Source organism: Perissodus microlepis, chromosome 5, assembly GCF_051167445.1.
Source record: "Perissodus microlepis isolate ML-2025 ecotype Zambia chromosome 5, ASM5116744v1, whole genome shotgun sequence".
In the NCBI taxonomy this organism is placed as follows: domain Eukaryota; kingdom Metazoa; phylum Chordata; class Actinopteri; order Cichliformes; family Cichlidae; genus Perissodus; species Perissodus microlepis.
The window spans coordinates 24,491,722-24,512,835 of record NC_140465.1 but is presented as its reverse complement, the minus strand read 5'-3'; the positions used below and the strand labels follow the sequence as shown (position 1 = coordinate 24,512,835).

Below are 21,114 nucleotides of genomic sequence, written 5' to 3'. Positions count from 1 at the left end.
GCTGATTGGCTCAAGCTTGCCCCTCGCGTGTCCCGGAAGTGAAAGTTGAGGGCTGGTGTGTGTGTCTGAAGGAATCTGTCGGTAACATTTTTTGTAGCGGGTGATTGGAGGTTTAGAAAATGGACACGTTAAATAAACTGAAGCAGTTTGACGCTTATCCTAAAACTCTGGAGGATTTCCGAGTGAAGACGTGGGGAGGGGCGACTGGTGAGAGGCTTTAATTTGTCACAGAGCAGCAGCCATTCATACATACAACCTGTTAGCTGCAGCGGCTAACAACAAAGCTATTTGCTTCATTTCTCCTATCAGTGCTCAAATACAGTACACATGAATAAAGTTACAGTCTTAGCATGCCTGTGGCAACTTAAGGGAAGCCTGAAATCAAGCAGAATAGATGTCTGTAATATTTACATTTCCGATAACAGAGTAGCGATGCAGCTAGCTCAGGAACAGTTGAGCATAAAGTGTGGGTGCAAATGCAGAGAAACCGGTTTAAAATCACACATTTTGAGGAGTTTGTGTCACAGGCTTTTTGTGAAGGACTTGTTGGGGATTTTTCATGATTTTACAAGACTGATGACTAGTTTGTAATCATTCTCCTGTGGTTTTTATAGAGTAAAACTTTATTAATTCGAGAGAGGGAATTCAAGAGGTAAAAACAGACGTGAAAAGGCTTGAACTAAATTAATTATACTATGATGACAATAACATAAGAGATGGGACAAGCATCATTAGAAAGGTTATATACAACATATCTATTACAGCGCCGTATGCAGACATTTGCTTAGAGACAGTCTTGTTATCATGATGTGTGAACTACAACAGTATTGTGCAGTTTGGTAGGAACTAAAATTGTGTAGAGGATGATTTATAAATAATGTGAGGTATAGTAGACTTTTTAGTCTTTTTGATCTTCCAACAGGGCTATTGTTATTTATAATCTTGGGATTTTTTTAAACTAGTGACTGTTAAATGACTGTCAAAACACATTGTTTTGTGAATATGGAAGAAGAAGAGGGATGTATTTGTATCATTTAAACCAGGGGTGTCAAACATAAGAATCACAGTAGACAGAGGTTCGGCTCACATTTGGACCTTTGTGTTTTCCACTTTCATCGTTTTTCCTCAATTGCTAATTCATTTGATTTTCAAACAGTTTTTGCTTTTGCTATTCAGATTTAGGGACTGAAAACTACTTGCTTAGATTTAGGGAAAGTTAGAACATGATCCTTGAAAAAGAGCATTTGGGAGCATCAGTTCTGTCTCACTGTTGACCCAGCGTGTCATTCAGTGATGCCAAAGGACAAGACCAAATTTCAATATCGCCTTGACACTGCTGCTTCACAGCAGTGCTAATCACTGTACCACCATGCTGCACAATTGAGTACATTATGTATATTAAATGTATTCTGTAAATATTAAATGTAATGGTGTCAAAAAATATCTAGACCTAGATGTAGTTATTCAGTCAAGATCTTTGACTCAGCACTATCCAGTATTCCAGCTGAGCAGACGGTGGTGTAGGCTAGTTTATGAACTTATTAGTGCCATATTATGTATGCATATATGCAGTCTGTATATGCCAGAATTAGGTGATATATGAATATTGGATTATTTTTGGAAAGAAGCTACAAGTAACAATAATGCTGCTTCTTTTCCATGTTATTGTTGTACACGTATTCCTTTCATGTAATCACTTGGTTATAGTTCAGAGTTTTCTCATTATACAGAAATGTGATATTGTGTGGTGTTAAAATGCATACTTCCTCTGTCTCTGCAGTGACTATAATCAGTGGTGTCATCATGCTAATCCTGTTTGTCTCTGAGTTGCAATACTATCTGACTAAAGAGGTGAGTTTATCCACTTTATTTTGATGTCCTCTTTAGATGGTGTCATCCTCCATCCTGTGAAATTAAACCCAACATCTGGCACACAAAGTAAAAAAAATAACAGGTTTTAGTTCCAAATCTGTTTTTTTACACTTGTTTCTGAGCTTCTACGTGTGCAGGCCAGTGGTCTAATCAAACATGTCAGAAAATTCATTAATAGAAATTTCACAATTACTTTTGAATGTGCAAATTCTAGATAATATTCTAGAACTAGAGCTAAATCTTTTCAGTAAAATGTAAGAAAATATTTACTGCCTTGTCTCTAAATATGATGATTATTTTTGTTCTTGTTCTCATATATGATACCAAACAAATACTTTTGGTTACAGCAGGCAACTTAAGTCTCATACTGGGGCTTAGTGCAGTGTCTCAGTTTATTTCTCCTTGATAAAGTAAATTTCCAATTAAATTTACATTATGAATGAATCTATATTTATTATCTGCAAAGAACCATAATCATAGATCTGGTTTCATCTGATACCAGTTAACTGACACTGATGACGTGGTTTCCAAGATCCTGATTGGGTTAATTTTTTCTACCGATGATTAAAGGTACAGACTGTGGTGATAAAGGTGGCCTGAAATACCTGTTAGACTGCTCTGATGAGTCTGCACATGTAAACAGTGAAATAGACTAAAGGTCTACACACACATAAGTGTGAAGGACAAACAAAAACAAATTTTTTCCAGGGTTTTCTCAGAAACTCTACTGTGTTTAGTGCAGAAATGAAGACTAACTTTCTGTTTCTTTGGTGTTTAAAAAACAAAAAGCATCAGAGATAAATTGTTCCCTGACTGATTAAATACGTTTGTTTTAACTGGTGTTTCTGTTTTACGTGGATGACTAAGTTAACAATCACCTGTGCCTGGCAGGTCCATCCTGAGCTGTACGTCGACACGTCACGGGGAGACAAACTCAAAATCAACATCGATATTATTTTCCCTCACATGCCGTGTGCCTGTAAGTTCTCTTTTCTCAAGAAGCTCCAGACTGATGAAATTAGCATGCTAATCATAACATATGTTAATGATAAAGACCTACATCTGCTTTTTCTCTTGGCAGATCTTAGTATAGATGCAATGGACGTGGCTGGTGAGCAGCAGCTGGACGTTGAACACAATCTGTTCAAACAGCGGTTGGATAAAGAGCTCAAACCTGTCACCCAGGAGGCAGAAAAGCACGGTAAAAGCTGATGTTACGCTCACCATTAAGGTGCTGATACTGCTCAGCAGATTGGACAGTGTGTGGAGGTGTGCGTATTTGGTTTGGCAGCGCAGTGGATTAACAAATAATGTGGTGATTTTTTTGTTACATTGTTTTTGTTCAGTTTTTTCCTTTGTTTGTTTGCTTGTTTTCTTGTTGCAGAGCCTCTGCACTGCAAAATTCTCTGGGCATAGTTTTAAAACAGACAATGAGTCAGCAAACTCTTTTCCTGCTTTTTTTTTTTGCTTATCAAACATAAAAACATTCCAGTGATCAACATGCATCACTGATACACACGTAAGATCTGTGACTTATTAATGTTTCCAGAGTCAGAAATATTGAGGAATTTTATAGTTTTATCACTCCCTAAGAAAATTAAGAAACGTATGCTCACAAATCCAGAAGTCAAGTGGGAAAAATGTTACCATGAAGTGTTTTTAATTCCCAGATAAAGGAATGCATGGTGAAACTTGTTGGGAGTGTTTCTTTTTTTATTGTGCCAGGAGAATGAAAGCATTCTGAGAATGATTTACAAGGAGAGTGTCTTACAGTTCTTTGATGTATAAGCTCATATGTATTTCTTCTATAGAAGACCTCAGTCAACAATACTGTGAATGCAGGAGGCAGCGCTACTTAAAAGCTGTTTGTGGCTCTTATAATATGGGAGCAGTTGAATCTTTTGTTTTGCTTAGATGCTGCTCAGGTCTGTTCTGATATCAGATTTCAACTTGAGGATGATCATGGTCAAAAAATTGACTAACAATATTGTTGCAGTATCTATAGAAAATTGGAAATATTTGTCAGTTTCATCTGTAACTTTGCTTATGTGGTCTCATTATTAACCTCAAAATACAAATATATGAAGATGACAAGAATCTGTAGAAAAAGAGCATTTCTTATATTTTTTATAATATTGTCATATTTGCATTACTGACAGGATATTGGGTCTCTTTACTGACATATATAAAAAAAAAAAAACCCACACAACTATGTAATTTAGAAAGGGTTTATCTTCCTCAGAGTTACGTGCTGAAGTAGGGATGTTGTTTGGCTGCTAATCATCATGATTATTTTGTGTTTTATTGTTCAGAGCTCGGTAAGGCTGATGATGGCGAAGTGTTTGATCCCAGCACGCTGGACCCAGACAGATGCGAGAGCTGCTACGGAGCTGAAACTGAAGATCTCAAGTAAGACACAAACACAGGCTGCTCTTTCTGTCTCTGTTTACTCTGTTTACTGTATGACCCTGTGTGAACTCGCCTTGGTTCTTCTTGGTGTGTGTGTCCAGATGCTGCAACACCTGTGATGATGTGCGCGAAGCGTATCGGCGGCGAGGCTGGGCGTTCAAGAGTGCAGACACCATCGAGCAATGTAAAAGAGAGGGTTTCACTCAGAAGATGCAGGAGCAGAAGAATGAAGGCTGTCAGGTTTACGGCTTCCTGGAAGTCAACAAGGTATGAAGTCTTACACGTCATCCTTAATAACATGGCAGGGCTGTCAAAGATCAGCAGGCTTGTTATCTCTCGGGAGGACATCCAGTGTTCAGAACGAGAATACTACTGAGATGAGTAGTCATCAGTAGTATGTCATACCTGGGATGACACAACTCTCAGAATGATACACAACTGTGTAACTTTATGTTGATGTAGCTGGTTCTTGTATTGCAAGATCCAGAATTTCCAGCCTATGAAGAAACTGTTTTGAAAGTTATTAATAGACTTACATAAGTAAATGTCACTCTTATTTGTCTGTGGCTTTTAATTCACCGTTTCCTTGAGCACCAGTTTCAGTCATAAGCTGGCCTTATTTGCCTAATGCAGCAATGTTGGGTCCTGTTATTGGGACCACTGTGTGGAAGATGATCTGAGATGATCTTTGAGCAAAGTTAAAATATAACAAGATAATATAAAAAAAAAAACAATGTAGCGTTTTTGCAAGAAAGAGTTTAACAGGAATAATATGTTATAAATGTAACTGCGGTTTAAACAAAAACTCCTTTGCAATGCTATCACTTGACATTTTTATCAAAGTCAATTTAATAAATGGATATATCTATGTATACATATGTCTTATGTTTTGTGGTGGGGTTTTTTATGCTTTAGGTGGCAGGAAATTTCCACTTCGCTCCAGGAAAAAGTTTCCAGCAGTCTCATGTCCACGGTAAGCTGCCACTCCATTCAACTCACAGACACACCTAACCAAAGGTTTTTAACACCCTTAGTTTATTTTTATTTTACTAATTGGCAGAGCTTTGTAAGTAATTATAGTCAGAAGCCCAAAATACCTTTAAAAAGCCAGAATCTATAGAACTGTTGGCATCTAAGGTATGCATCAAGTTTCTAAATAAGAAGCTTTTTGATGAATTGATGTTTCTATAGGCAAAGACACCCAACATATTTTATCACAGACAATTCAGCAGTGATCTGAGACCGAACACTGTAGTCTGGAGTGTTTCACCTGGATTTCATCACCGCGCTGTTTGAACGACACCTAAATTAAACAGAAAGAATCACTGTGACTATATTTTTCCAAATAAATGACTAGCAGACAAGTTTACGATGCTATCGTAAGGGTGTTTATAAACCTTTGATGGGTATGTATGTTCATCAGTCTCTGTCTGTATTTATTCATTTATCCAGCCATCCATCAATCAAATGTCCACATTGAGCCACACATCTAAATCTGTTCATTAAAAACAGAAAATCATGCACAATAAGCTTGCTTATTATTTTACATTTTGAAAAATGTAAAATAATAAGAATAAATATAAATCATTTTAGCATTTATTACTTGTGAAATAAATATGACAGCAATTTGTCACTATTCAGACTGCTTTGTTGAGAATACTCATTTTAGCTCAGTGATGAAGATTTTGACATACAGTAGCTGGGATTGCTACAGTGCAGTCAGCTGATCTTGTCTACCAATACAGGATCTGAGACACAGACTCACCGGTCAGCGGATACAAAATGTAAATTTATGCTTTTTTTTTTTTTTTTTTGAAAAAGGCAATGGTCAGTGTGTTATATTATCTAAAATCCATTAAGTTCTGAAATCTTCAGTCTTTTATTTTGAAAAGGTTTTATGATTTCACAGGCAGAAAACAATACATTCTGTTATTCATGCTTTGCAATTAATGGAAAGAGGTACGAGTTAGGGCTGGGCGATATGACCCAAAATTCATATCTCGATATTTTCTAGCTGGATGGCGATATAAGATATACATCTCGATATTTTTTTAAAGCCATAAAGTAAGAACAAAAAGAGAGTTCTTAGTCAAAGCTGTGTCCCAGATGTCACACAGGCACTTTTATTAACATACAGCATAGATGTACATGAAAAAAACTACTCAAAAATAAATTATGAGCATTTATTAAATAATAATGCTCCATAAATAAAAGAAAACAATGTTGTTTTTGTCCATAACAAAAAGCTCACAATTGTGCAGTCAAAATGTAAACTAACAGACGCTGAGCATAATAACAAAGATTTCACAGCTGCTCTGTTCCCAACTTCTACTGCGTGACTGACAGCCTGGAGTTTGAAATCCGCTTCAGGTGCCATTTATGGTCCTTATACACACACAATACGGTAATATTACGTTGAAGCACAGTGCGTATCACTCCGCGAGGCTCCTCGGTAGTAGCCGTAATGCTCCGACAATCCATCAAGCGGTGCAGCTCCGTAGCTTACCAAAGTTGTACTAAAACATTTTTTGACAGATTGCTGAGCGCTGTGTTCCACATAAAATCGGTTCGCGGTCATCAAGCACAACCAGAATTCATACATAAGGCGCGCTGTCAACTTTTGAGAAAATGAAAGGATTTTAGGCTGTGCAGCCCCTGTGGGCTGCATGGCGTTAGCGTGGTTAGCTCGTTAGCACGTTGACGCCGTCCAGCCCCACGCACGGTGAAGCTATGGGGGAGGAGGGGGAGTTGTGTTCAGTGAAGGAGAGGCGAGGCGGAGTAACGTTGCGTAGAGACAAAAGTGGACGAAAGAGAGGCAAACTTATGGCTCCACAACTATAATTATAACGTATATATCGATATAAAGGATATTGTCACATCTTATATCTCGTATAAAAATATATCGATATTTTTAAAAAACTCGATATATCGCCCAGCCCTAGTACGAGTGACACTGCTTGTCATTCGTGTTGTTTTTCATGCATTGCCTGGGAGTTTGACTGAATCCACATCAGGTTTTACAAAGCTGACTGCAGTGTTTCATGATGGGTGTCATATTCTGTACTCAGAGGTTTCTCTTTAGAAGATAGCTGAACTTTGAGTTTGTAGGTAAACCAAAGTTTCTTTCTGGAGCTAACAAATCTGTTCTGAAGTGTTTGTAGCAGATTTATTTTCAGCCAAAGTGCAATTTTCTCATCATTTTACCTCTCACATAGTGTTTGTCTACGTTTTTATTCCTTTTATTCATTTCTTTCTTGTGTTTCTGTTGTGTTTGCCATCATTGTGTATGCATTTTGCTCATTATTGTGACTGGAAGTTGTTTTTTTTTGTCTGCCTGCTAAATGTTTCCCTCATATGTACAGTCACCCCATGAGGTCTAAGACACTTGTTACTATTTATGCTTTCATTTTGTAAAATTGCTTATGTGTACTATCAGGATGTGGAAGTTGGACTTTTAAAAATGTTCTGTTTCAAATTCAAATGAAACATCTTCAGCTAAGACACAATAACAGTGGGTTAGGGCATTTCTTATTCTCATTGATGACTTAGACCTCATGGAGTACCAGAGCAGGAAATTAACAGTAGCCAGCTACCACATGCTAAAAACATTTATTTTTATTTGGCAAATCTGCCACAACACTACTTCTGATCTGACTTTAAAACTGTCTGAATACCAAATTTTAAAGTATAAAGAATAATGTGTTTTAGTAAAAACCTGGCTGGCTGGTAAAACAGTGAAAGAAGCTGACGTTTTACTGCACTTTCCACTGTTGATTTTAGTTTCCTATCTGGAACATAAAACACTGACCTTTGTTCTTAAGTTGCTAATGTGAGATCATGACTGAATCTCAACGGTGTAATATTTAAATGCTTATCAGAAGAAACAAGAGACAAGAATCACTTGAGGACTGTAATCGAGGCTGTGGCTGAAATAAACCAGCTTCATCCTTACTCTGGTCCCAAATCATCTCCAGCCTGGACTGACCTTAAACCCTCTGTACTGTGTGTGTCTGGGACTGCACAATTACTCCGACAGGATACAAACTGTTTTCTAAATCACAAGGGGCTCAAACCTTTTAGAGCTGACAAATATAATCCTCCTCAATTGGATATTTTTCTGTGCTGTAAATCTCAAGCTTATAAATCAAAATGTATAATGGAGTTAAGCTTTTAATACTTCTAAACAGCCAAATCACAAACACAAAGAGCTTGTTTTCATTGCCCGAGTTAAGTTATTAGTTTCTTAATACAATAAATCTAAAGATATTGAGCATAAAAACTCAGTTTGTCAAAGTTGTGCAGCCCCTACTGACATGCCCAACCACATTAATGTAACATGGTTTGCTGTCTACCTGCATTACTATTGTGACTCTTTTCTCTTTTTTCTGTAGTGCACGCTGTGGAAAGTAAGTCCATCCTTTTTTGCAGATTTTATTTTTTTTATTCTTTTGAAGAACAGCTTTAATGCAGTTTATTAGCCTGCTCATTGTTACAATAAATAGTTGCACATAATGAAGAACACTGCTCAAAAAAATGTGGGGAAAACACATTAGCTAAAGACACCCTAAAAAACAAAAGTGAAAAAAATGATATGGCAGGCTCGACCATTTTTCCAAAATCAAACCCAGGACCCAACACATCAGCATGAGGTCTGACAATGGGTCCAAGGAGTTCATGCTCATACCTAAGGGCAGTCAGGGTGTTGTTGCCTAGCCTGTGGAGCTCTGTGCGGCTTTTCTGGGCCCTTTCCATATTTGCCACGTGTGCTTAGCGTGTACTTGCTCTCATCTGTGAAAAGCACAGGCCACCTGTGATGGGTCTGCCAATTATGGTATTTTATGGCAAATGCCAGTCAGCCTCCACGGTGCCAGGTAGCCTGTTTTTGATTGCCTGGCTAGAGACATTCAGACCAGTGCCATGCTGGAGGTCATTTTTTTAGCTCTGGCTGTCATCATCCTGCTCCATCACAAAGGAGCCGACACCGGTTCTGCTGATGGGTTAAGGACCTTCTATAGTCCTGTCCAGGTCTCCCAGAGTAACTGCTTGTCTCCAGGAATCTCCTCCATGCTCTTGAGGCTGTGTTGGGAGACGGTCTTCTGGCAGTGGCATGTATTAATGAGCCATCCTGGAGGAGTTGGGAGTACCTGTGCAACCTCTGTAGGGTCCAGGTGTCGCCTCATGCTGCCAGCAGTGATGCTGACTCTAGCTAAATGCAACAGTAATATAACAAAAAACTGTCAGAAATGAAAAAGATGGGAGAAATGCTAGTGTCCTCCACCTGTAAGACCATTCTTGTCTTGGATGTTGTCTCATTGTTGCCCCTCTAGTGCGTCTGTTGTTAATTTCATTAAAACCAAAGCAGCTAAAACTGGAGTTTAACTGACTTGATGATGTTCTCTGATTAAAGAAGTGTTCCTTTACTTTTTTGAGCAGTGTACTTACTGTGAATATATATACCTATGCTATAATTAAGCAAAGTGATAAAAAAGCATAAGCTAAAAACACAAGTGTTGGATTTCAAGGGGAGTGTTGCTGATGGGTGTTGGGGAGTCCTGCTGCATTTGTTACTTCTAAGGGGACCTATTATGCCTTTTCTGATTGGCTGTCATACACACACACATACGTGTGAGTGTGTGACAGTATATACTGCTCCACTGGTGGACGCTCTTATTAAACATGGCTGAACTTTAAAATAATGAGGTCAGCACACAAGTAATGGTGTGAGACAAAAGATCCGCCTTCTAAACACTCAGTTTCACTTTTTTTTCCCCCCTACTGGCTTTGTGTTTAGAAACGGGGGATGTCCCTAATATAGTCCTTTTACTTTAGTTGTGAGCACAACAAAGTAGGCTTACAGGGAGCGGGAAGGGAGCACTTCAGAGAGAAGGCGAACTGAGGAGTTGCACTCAGTATAAGATGAATTATTTTTGACTGTAAATAATGCAAAACTACTGCAGTAGAGTCCAAGAAAAAAAACACATGGAGCAGGAATAAAGCAGAATCGGCTCCCTTTAAGTCAGCATCATCTTTAAAGTTTGAAAATGGAAAGATTGTATAGGTTCAACATAACTCGACTTCTGTAGACTGCTCCTCTTCTTTGCTTGATGATCGAAGCTCCAAGTTACATTGTGTATAATAATGGCAAGCATCTGTGGACCTAACATTTCTGGTCTCTGGGCTGTTTTGGTCCCCTGACTGTATATGAGAAGTAAAATTTCAAATTGATCAAATACATAATGACACCTATTATACTGGACCAGGCTTACAGCTTGTATAAGAAAAGTAGAGGTATTACTTTTTTTGTCATAAAATTTACTAAACCAGTACCTTTATTACTGCACATACAAGTACTAATTGCAATAAAGGGGTAATACATTACTGCTAAGCATGTGGTGAACTCAAACCTTTGGCGTTTGCTTTAGAGTTTGCCCTGATCAGCTTCTGCACTGTGCAGCTGTCACTTGTTTGTGTGATTGTAGTTCTTCCAAAAAGGTGACGAGTTTGTCTGTGGAGCCATTGTAGAACTTGCTGCTTGTCAGTCCCTCTAAATCCAACCTCCTTACCATAAAAGTGCCCTAAATTTATCCCATTTTAGATACTCCAGTATTTGACAGAGATCTACCAACTCTGGAATGAACTTTTGTGCCAGGAAGCCACAAATTCATCCACAAATTGAGTCAAACAGCTGAACAAAGGGGCACTACTCAATCACACAAGCTGATTTGAACACATTTTATTTCATTTACTACACATGGCCTGTATTTGTATTTTTTTTTTACTTTTTAGTAAGTGATTTAAAGTGGTTTTGTTTCTTTTGCAGTACACGACCTGCAGAGTTTTGGCTTGGACAATGTAAGTAACATATTTTCTTGATCATTTCTCATAATACATACTGCAAGTATGTTACAGTCCAAGCTATCTGGCTGTTTCAGCAGTGAAATTTTATGCTTATTGCTAGTTACTCAGAGAAATTTCTGAGATCTGCTAACTTGTACTCTCTCTTTCTACAGATAAACATGACCCATCTGATAAAACACCTGTCGTTTGGTAAAGATTACCCCGGTCTTGTTAACCCCCTGGATGGGACTGATGTCACAGCACCACAGGGTGAGTGATACAAGTTTTTGTTTTTAATATCAATAGTGCTGCTGACATCAAAGCAGGAGCAGCCTGGCACTTGCTCTCAAACGATTCAGGGTTTACTTCTCGGATTAATGTTTCCGAGTTGGACTAACCTGTCAAACAACTGTTCAGTGACAAATTGATCAACAACTCCAAACTCTTAACTATGGTTAGAGATGTGCCAATTGTGAACTTCCAGGTTTCCGGTCATGTTTAAAATAGAATGTTGGCTGGTAATCAAAAGAAACCAGCATTGATAAGAAAAAGTATTTCCCTGTTGTGTCACTGAACTAAATATAATTACCTGTGTTACCAATTGTTTGTTTGTTTGTTTTAAAGGCATCAAAAAGTAAATCACCTACCCCCTGAAAACCATTTCATGAATTTGAACTTTTATTGACAAAACTAGACTGTTGGCTGAGAACATGGCAGCACTGAATGGACAGAAAGCTGTGACTGGGAATAGTTGAAGAGTCCCATGGTTGAATATTTGTATATAGGTCTTTCCTCTTGTCTTCAGCAGCGAATACCCATACCAATGGCCATAAAAGTGCCAAACGTCCCTCCACTCTGCATCATGGTCTTTCCTACTCCTCCCATGAGTTCCCGGCCACGCATGCCGATCCTGGAGAGAGAAATAACAGTCTTACTTTTTATTCATGTGACCTAGAGTGAGACACTCCATATTTAGCCTCAAAATTGATACATGTTAAAGCTTTCATTTCTTCATCAAGTTGAAGCAAGCAACATTTACACCAAATTTAAAAATTCCATATATGTGAGCATAAAACACATTTTTTAATAAGATTGTTTTCAATTATTGTAGCAAAACATCTTGATGCACAAAATGCACTGTCTGTATTTACCACTTAGAGCAGCACAATACTGTTGCATCTTATATAAATAGTTTGTTCCCACACCAAATTCAAACCTACCTGAGACAGGAGAAAGTACCAAACATGGCACCAGCAGCCATTCCTACTGCAAAACCCATCATGAAGCCCATTTTGACCCGATCAAAGCAACTTGGCTGGGTCTGGCCATATGGACCTACAGCCACCGGCATCTACAGAGGATTGCAACAAAAAAAACAGGTTAAAGACCAGCTGGATAAATTATCATCTTATGTATTTGTTCTTATTCAAAAATTGTAAAACAGACCCTCTGGAATCCTTAATTCACTCTGTGAAAAGTGGCTTGTGGTAGGTCTACAAATGATGACCTGTGAGATTATAATATTTGCTAATTTCATCAATATTAGCTATTTTATCTGAAGAAACAGTGGCAACAGAAACACTCCAGATTACAAAGCCATATAAGTAAATGCACTACAATTACTGAAACTGATAGCATATCATTTTTGTTGACCATTTGATTAGATTAACCAATGCAAGTTCTAGATTGCAACTTGTGATTCACCATTTCTGAAACTCAGGGCTGATTCTAGTATTCAAATGTTTTGTCTGATAAAGCTATTCATTCCCCCTTTTTGCCAGGAGAAAAAGCACTTCAGTACCCAAATACATGAACTGTTCAAGATGTTTTTCCTCATGTTAGCCATAAAAATGTAAACATCATGAAATAAATCTCAGCCAGCGCTGTCAGTAAACTTAATCTTCTTGGCAATATCAGCCAACAATATTATCCCCATATGAGAAAATTACATGTGTCGGGTTGTACTCTTCTGAAGATTATTATTCTTTAACTGGCACAACCAGGGCTTTGAAATTACTTATGAATTCAGGTGTCAGAGGCTTCAATGCCTCTGATTTATGTCAAAATAGAAAGAAAACGAGTGCTAGAACAGCAAGATAACAAACAAAAATAGTACAGTGTATAATAACAAAACAAAGTAAAAGTAGTGCTATCAAATATATACATATATACAAAAATTGTATTTATGCACAAGAATGATAACAAAAATAACTAAAAATGGTGTTAAAGAAGAGTAAAGATTGAGATTGTATAAGAGTAGTGCAAACTGCATTAATATAAATCTAAGAATAGCTGCAAGGATGTAGGTGAGCAGCTGCCACGGGTAAATGTTCAGGTTGAAGCTTGTAAACAATCTCAGATCGCTGCAGGGTCGTCATTACAGCTCACAAAGTGCGGCAAGAACCTTGTTGAGTTTTTTGGAATTTAAGTATTCAAGTATAACAATTATGTACAAAGTGTTTTGGATTTCTTTGCCTTAAGGTCACCGAGTTAACTCAGTGATCCCAGTTGTACACGCGTTCCAGTACTCTGCAGTTACCATCAGCAATTAGTCGTCATCCTTTCAAGCTGTGCGCATTTCTGTATGTTTACTGACTTTTTGGATACACTTGTGCATCGTTGCCAGTAAATATTATAAAAACATACCCGAGATTAATCTGTAATTTAAGTCACTCAAGTTAAAACCATTACAGCTTAAAGACATTTTAATCTGTTGCGTTGACTCGCATTAATACAAATCAGGTCGCAGACTTACTGTTCCCTAGCTGGGATGCTAGGCTAACGTTAGCTTGTCCATGCGTGTTAACGTTTGCCGTTTAAGGGCGCTTATGTAAGCCAAGATAACAAAGGAAAGTGTGGTCTCCTTTGACGAAACCTGTCAAATTCACCTTTTTCTCTCCGTGTGGTTTGTTGTGTTAGCCTAGCATGCTAACGTCACCTGTGGCCTTGACAGATAGACGAGGCCTGGTCCCACCGACAGCCTGTGTGATTTCTAAAAAGAATGAGTCCGAAGTCACGCTTACCTTTAATTGTGTGTTTAAAACTGAGGGTTGTTTTTTTTTTTTTAGATTTGAAACTTCAGGTTTCTCGTGAGTTTGAGCGCAGCTACTTTTAAATGCCTTTCAAGCAGACCTCCATAACCGGATAGAGGAAGAAGAAAAAGATAGAGGAAGGTCATAAAGAGCTACAGTAACGTGGAGGGGGGGTAGCAAACAGCGCCATCCTGTGGTTGTGTTTTATTACAACATTTAATACAATTTTCCCATTTATTTCCATTAAGCAGCTAATTGTGTGAATGCATTCACACTATTGTGTTCTTTAACACATCACTGTTACTCCTTTGTTTTAAGGTCAGTTTTTTAAAACCTGTGATGTAGATTTAATGCAAATTTATATCATATGTTTTGAGTACATAACCCCCTCCTGTAATTTTCAAGATTCTGACAAAAAGCTTTACTAATCAAAAAACATTTTGGTTCTTTGGGATATAATAATGGATTTGCGGTTCCTGGTCTTCCCTGTCCTTAGTGCCTGTGATCCAGAAATCAATCTTAGCAGCCAGCAGAAAGTGTCTCATTTCCTGAGGTATAGATGAGAAGTGGCACAAAGCTGAAATATAAAAATATTGTCAGGAGAAGGACTCTTCAAACAACTAGTTCTATGCATTTATTTGAAGTTATTTGACATGCTGTGATCCAGCTTTGTAAGCTTCACTGTGTGTGTGTGTGTGTGTGTGACTCTTTTTTTAGGGTTTGTCAGATTGTACTGTGTTGTAAACTGAATTAAAAATAGTCCTAAATATAAAACATGTCATGAACACTTGTTTTAATATCTGAGACAATAGAATAGAGCTGTGGTTGGGTTTGAAGTCTAGATATTAGATATGTCTATTATGTTTTTTAATGTGACTGCTTTCATATTTTAATGGTAAAAACTTCCCCCCTCACAGCATCAATGATGTACCAGTATTTTGTGAAAATTGTTCCTACCATCTACGTGAAAACTGACGGCGAGGTTAGTCGAACTGTCTCTTCATGTTTACTCTTCAAATGCACCAAAAGCATAATATGTGATTTTAAGAAGTTATTTAATTAAAAAACAAACAAACAGATAAATTACAGCCTGGATTACTCAGGTTTTTGTTGTGTTTCGGTTTTCCCCTTTTTTCACCAGGTGGTAAAAACAAACCAGTTCTCAGTTACCAGGCACGAGAAAGTGGCCAACGGGCTAATAGGAGACCAGGGGCTGCCAGGCGTCTTTGTTTTATATGAGCTGTCACCCATGATGGTTAAATTCACAGAGAAACACAGGCAAGTTGTAAAAGTAGCTTTCATTATTGCTGACCGTTTTTCAAACACGATAAGTTTTTACATTGTGACTCTGCCAATGCAGTAAACCTGTTTGATTTAGTAGATAGGTCATCTATAAGACTCAAGCTACCTTCATATGCCGCATTCTTTGAAAGACCCGGCCTTCACAGTCTACGTGGGCCGGGTCCTTCAAAGACCGGGAAGGCCGTAAGTGCGAGGCTGTGAAATGGGGACAGTCTAGCCTTCAGATTTGCGTCACGAGCTGTCTTGGTGGAGGTTAATAAACTCAGCCGCCTGCTCGTTGCACGCTAATATAGAACACGACACTGGAGTAAATTCTCGACCATCTCACACTTCTGTTTAATCAGTTTTCTGTTTGACATTTATTCAGCTGTGTGAAAACTTTAATCTCAGGCAAACATTTACTGAGGAACAAATAAAACACTGAAAAATGCCAAACAGTAACACTTTTAAGTTATCTAAGATACTTGTGTATCATGTTTAACCTGAGTAGTGAAAGACCGCGGGGTGCCAGGAGTCCAGTATTCTCACCAGCTCTAGCAAGCCTCGACCTCCCGGTTAGCCATGAGGCTGGTGGGTAAAAGATGGCTACGAAAGTGTCAGAGCACTTTTGCAAGTATGCGATGTCTTGATAAACCGAGCAGATATTTGAAGTTTACACAGCTACAGTCTCACCTGAAAATATGTTAAAAGTTTATTGTGTGACCCAGAAAGAATTAAGTAGCTGCCGCCATTGTTGGAAACTGGAATTGGCTGAGCCGCGCTATGAATTCTGGGATAGGTTGGGCCATGAAGGATACACCCAACCCATCCTTCAAATTCGGGTAAATGAAGGATGCATTTGTCGGCCACATTTGGAGCATCCTTCGAATTGGGACAGCCTTTGTAGCCTGGCTGAGACATAATCGGCCTTCAAATGCGGCCTCCGAAGGATGCGGCCTATGAATTGGGACATACCTCCAATATTTACTCGCTTGGCGAGTAAATATCGAACAAAAAACTCCCTTTTCACTGGAAGAAACCTCCTTCAGAACTAGACTTGGGAAGGGGCAGCCGTCTGCTGAGTTGGTTGGGGATGACAGGAGGAAGACAGGAGAGTTTACAATATACACAGTGTAACTGTACATTGTGTCTAGTGGAGGTCATTAAGTGCAGTTCATGAGGAAATGTAGTCCAAAAAACTGGTTTTGTAGTCTGGACATCAGATATTTAAGAAAAATGACAAATAATCTTTATTCGTGGGAGGAAAGTGTTTAAAATGATATTTGGTAATAAAATGAAGGGTATCATTATGTATTTTTTGCCAAATCTAAATACCAAATAATTTCTCTCTCCCTGTTCAGGTCCTTTACACACTTCCTAACAGGAGTTTGTGCCATTATTGGAGGAGTATTTACAGGTCAGTGGTGCTATTTACATATGCTTTGTGTTATTACCTGTGCAATAAAATATGTATATATTATTAAAAATGTAATCAAACTGTGTTTCTGTGTTTATCCTGCCTCCTGACCTGTGCAGTGGCCGGTCTGATCGACTCGCTCATCTACCATTCAGCTCGTGCCATCCAGAAGAAGATAGAGCTGGGGAAGACATCCTAACAGCGCTCCCCAGTGGCCTCCACGGTGCAACACAGACCAAGACAATGACAGAGCCAGAAGGACAGAGAGAAGAAGGGCAGAAAGGTGGAGGGAGAAGTTTGAAAGCGGGAGCACAGTTCTCCATCTCTCTGTCTTCTCTTAGGTCGAGGGAGAGAAATGCAGAGAGAGACAGAAGTTTTAAATCGTCCAGGTTTTCAATTTCTCTGCCTCTCTTTTTGTTCTTGAAAAAGTCTGGAGAGGAACTTGCGCGTTTTTGAATTTTCCTCTCCACACAGGACAGAGACAGAATCAGAGATTGATTTTTCTGTGATTGATTACAAGCACAGCAGCAGATGCACACCCAGCCTCCAGGGGGAAAAAGGACCTGCGCACCGGTCCACTGTCAGATCACTACACCGAATGATTGTTAGAGAATCGTGGTTGATCCCAGTGTCTAGAGGAATGAGAAAGACAGGCCATCTATCACTAATTCACTTCATGTAACCTGGACTCACTGATGACATTTTATACAAATTGAAGCCCCAGTAGGCCTTAAAAGTCACAATCATGGAAAATACAGTTCGTGGTCTTGATTTATCAAACTTTTTGAGATTACAAACTCATTATTTTGGTTATGTTTGTCTTATTTTATCTTTCTTACTCTCAGCAAGTTCCACAAAAAGAGCTAAACCAACCATGCTCCATTGCTGCCAACCAGCTGTTTTGAATAACAGTTGTAAATCAAATGAATGAAGCTAACTAACCAGCTATTTTAAGAAGTAACTGGGAAGTTGTTGTTTTTTTAGTATTTCGTATTTAGATAGTCAGACATTTGTTGCTTTTGGTCTTTTCAAAAGGGATTTATTGACAAGAAAAATATTAAATTTAGCCTGACTTGCAAATTCTCATCACATGTTCCCTTTATGTTTGTTTCTGTACAAGTGAGAAGATGAATTTAGTGTTTAAATATTGCTAAAATGTAATTAACCCCTCTGTCCTTCCAAAAAAAAGACTCACGCTAACACCTAGTTGATTCCTGAGATGCAGTTTCCCAGTATATTAGATGCAGTGTTGTTCCTGTGTTGAATGTCTAAAAGTTCAAATACAGCGCATAAACAAAATGTCCGGTGAAAAGATGAAAAATGTCATTTTCACCAATTTATTCTGGCGATGTGGCCTGCAGGTCTTCATCAGAGCTCTTATAAATACCCTGGCCATGTTATAAACCAAGCAAGACCTGAGTGGAGTAAAACACAGGCGTGCTAAATAGATGACAGAAATGTTTCAGTGTTGTATAAATGAAAGCTGTGTAGCCCAGCCCTCAATCTGTGTGTAGCTGGGAAAAAACGAAATGATAAAATCAGAGCACTACAAATATTCCAACATAATTTAAAGACACTATGTAAAGACGTCTGATTTTTCAATCTGCTTTTTTGAGTTGACTTAAAATAGCCTCATGTCGGTGTCCTCCGTCATTATTCCACCATCAGAGGCAGCTGTCTCAGATAATCACCCCTCTTTCAGCACAGCATTAGAACTATTTGAATTGCTGAACAATGAATAAATTCAAAGACGTGATTAAAATTTTTACTTTCTTGCTAACAGTTATAACATTTAATGCCTCAAAACTATTACTGGAAGTTGAAGGAGTCATTAATTTAAAAATTCTACATATGGCGGCTAAAAAACAGATGTTAGGACTGACTCTCTGCCCACCTGATACCCGAGGAGGGAAAACTAATGGGGATTGAATAAAACTCCCTCGGATTTACTGCTGGAATATTTAAATTGCACCGTTTCCATCTGTCTGACTTTCATCAGGTTTACACACATAGGGACACCATCTGAGTCTGAGGATTACTGGTCTGAGGTTAGTGTAAGAACTCGACGCTGTGACATCTCACCGGGTTGGAAAGAAAATACAAAGATGAATCACAATAGCTGACTGGTGGTGTGTGGTTCTAATGACACATCTTCCAGACTGCACTCTACGTATCCTCCTCTCCTCAGCATTCCCTTGACCGTTTTAGTCATTCAACTTTCTTTCCCCCCTAAACCTGAACAGTGAGATTTGGTCACATGACATTTTATAGTGACTGTCAACAGAAAATTGTTGTAATTCGTTTACGGTTATAGAGGAAGTTGCCTCCCTAGAGGCCAAAATGACCCCTGACTCTTCCCATAATGTGACTTGGAAATGAAATCTTTCCCATGATTTTACCATCATTTTTTTATTTTCGGGATATGTGCAGATGCACTGCTCACTGCCTCAGGAGAGGGGCTGAATCCAACAATTCAACACTTTGAACACAAAAAAGATATTCTTGAATTAGAATACAGAGGGAAGCGGTTGATTTGTTGAGGTTTGTCTATTTCTCTCATACAACGGGGTAACTAAAAATAAATCTGCTCACTTAGACTGCGGTTAAATTATTGTTTGTTTTTTTGTTGCGGATGTTAAAAATTTGGTGCAGCCAGTAGCTTCACATGACGATATTCCTCCTCATCCCCGTGACCCGAGTGTTATTCTCATCCAAAAGCTTCAGTCATTAAATGAGAGGGGTCAGCAGGCAGCTTCAAACCACAAGAAGAGAGCGTGTAAATGTCGGGTTGAGTCTGACTGTGCTCCTGACTCACATGTTGAGTCACCATGTGGTGTCCAGATGTTTCTGCCAGTTTGAACTTCGCCCCTGTTGTTTATTCTGAAGATCATCAGACTGAACCGAAATCTGGGTTTGAAATTGTTGGTTTGGAAACGATCTTTTCAGGCTCGGCTTACATCAATGATGAACAATTTCAAGAACATGCTGTGAGCTTTTTTCAGCCTTGAGTTGAACTGAGGTTTTAGTTCATTTCATAATTTTGGGGGAAGACCAACTTTCAGTCCAGCGTTGGGTATCTTTAGCTTTAGATTCTGCAGCTTGGAACTGGGAATCAGAAGCTCTCCCTCCTGCTGTGTTCAAGGAAAGCTGGAAACCCTCAAAGTCTCACTGGACCTCTAAACTCAATGTTCAGTTTTCTGTCAATGCAGTGTTGGCCAAAAAAAGTCAATTGCAAAGTCATTACCAGATTTCCTCCCAGTATTGATGTTTGTTTATGCAAATAACTTATTCACAGTTCTTACTTGATCAAATCTCATCAAACTGTCCAAGTTTAAACTTGTTCTCAAATATGGTTCAAGTTATACCCACTTTCTGTTTTAACTGTTCCACGTATTGAGTCATGATGGTCTTAGGAGGACGGCAAAACATGGTGTGAATCTGTGACTGAAGCTCATGTCAGTGTGGTGGGTCCTGCTTGTTATGACTGTATACTCTAAGGATCTCTCTGTGTAAAAGCTTCTGAAATCCGGTTGATTTTGAAAGATCCCGGTTGTTCTCAGTTGTTGATGGTTGTTTTGTTGCACCTTTTAACATCATAATCAGGGGCAGGGGTCGTGTGTGTGTGTGTGTGTGTTTGTGTGTGTATGTGAGAGAGAGGGAGAGTGACAGAGAGAAATGTATTTATATTTTGATTGTCCTCAAACAGTTTTTAAAATGACAGACAATAAATGTTGAATACACCAGCTTACACTGTGTGTGGGTTGTTGTTGTTGTTGGGGTTTTTTTTTTATTCCATCCATCCATCCGTTTTCCTAACCTCTTATCCAACTGAAGGGAGTGAAGGGATAGAGTTGATGCTAGAGGCAGGGTACTCCCTATACTACACACCCCCACGTCCACAGCCAATTTAGATCTAACATGCGTGGACTGTGGGAGGACGCGGGAAAGCCTAGAGAGAGGGGACGGTGCCAACACTGCATCACTGTGCTGGTTTAAATATTGTAATGTAATCTTAGTACAGTCTGTACAATTAATCAAATCAAACCAGAAGCAGAATTTGGATCTTTCAAAGGGAGCTATTATGCTTATTTCCAGCTCCATGGTTTGGTTCTTGGACTCTAGATTAGCTTTACATGGTCAACAGTTCAAAATAATCCTTATTTATCTTATGCCTTGGTGTTCTTGTGTGGAGATCCTAAAGACAAACATGGACACAGCTTCCATGTCCGAAAAATTAAACCAGTGCTGAAGTGTCTAAAACTTGCA

The 21,114-nt window shown here is 38.7% G+C and overlaps 2 protein-coding genes across 3 annotated transcripts; one reads left to right on the top strand and one right to left on the bottom strand.

The window, feature by feature from the left end:
* The first annotated feature begins 28 nt into the window (after positions 1 to 28).
* ergic3 (ERGIC and golgi 3) lies at positions 29 to 20,596 on the top strand. 2 transcript variants are annotated; one of them, XM_084929013.1, is made up of 14 exons: positions 29 to 207; positions 1,781 to 1,851; positions 2,764 to 2,851; positions 2,954 to 3,073; positions 4,185 to 4,281; positions 4,383 to 4,548; positions 5,197 to 5,254; positions 8,673 to 8,687; positions 11,102 to 11,133; positions 11,292 to 11,388; positions 15,068 to 15,132; positions 15,292 to 15,428; positions 16,793 to 16,848; positions 16,968 to 20,596. In XM_084929013.1, exons 1-14 carry the CDS (start codon positions 120 to 122, stop codon positions 17,045 to 17,047), a joined length of 1,170 nt encoding a protein of 389 aa, XP_084785139.1. In that variant the 5' UTR covers positions 29 to 119; the 3' UTR covers positions 17,048 to 20,596. The 2 variants fall into 2 exon arrangements, with proteins under 2 accessions (XP_084785139.1, XP_084785140.1); XM_084929014.1 differs by lacking the exon at positions 8,673 to 8,687.
* Positions 11,000 to 14,286, bottom strand: romo1 (reactive oxygen species modulator 1). Its single transcript, XM_084929025.1, has 3 exons — positions 14,142 to 14,286; positions 12,339 to 12,469; positions 11,000 to 12,028 (listed from the first exon to the last, which is right to left on the bottom strand). The coding sequence occupies exons 2-3, from the start codon at positions 12,467 to 12,469 to the stop codon at positions 11,920 to 11,922; spliced, it is 240 nt and encodes a 79-aa protein (XP_084785151.1). The 5' UTR covers positions 14,142 to 14,286; the 3' UTR covers positions 11,000 to 11,919.
* Positions 20,597 to 21,114: the final 518 nt, after the last annotated feature.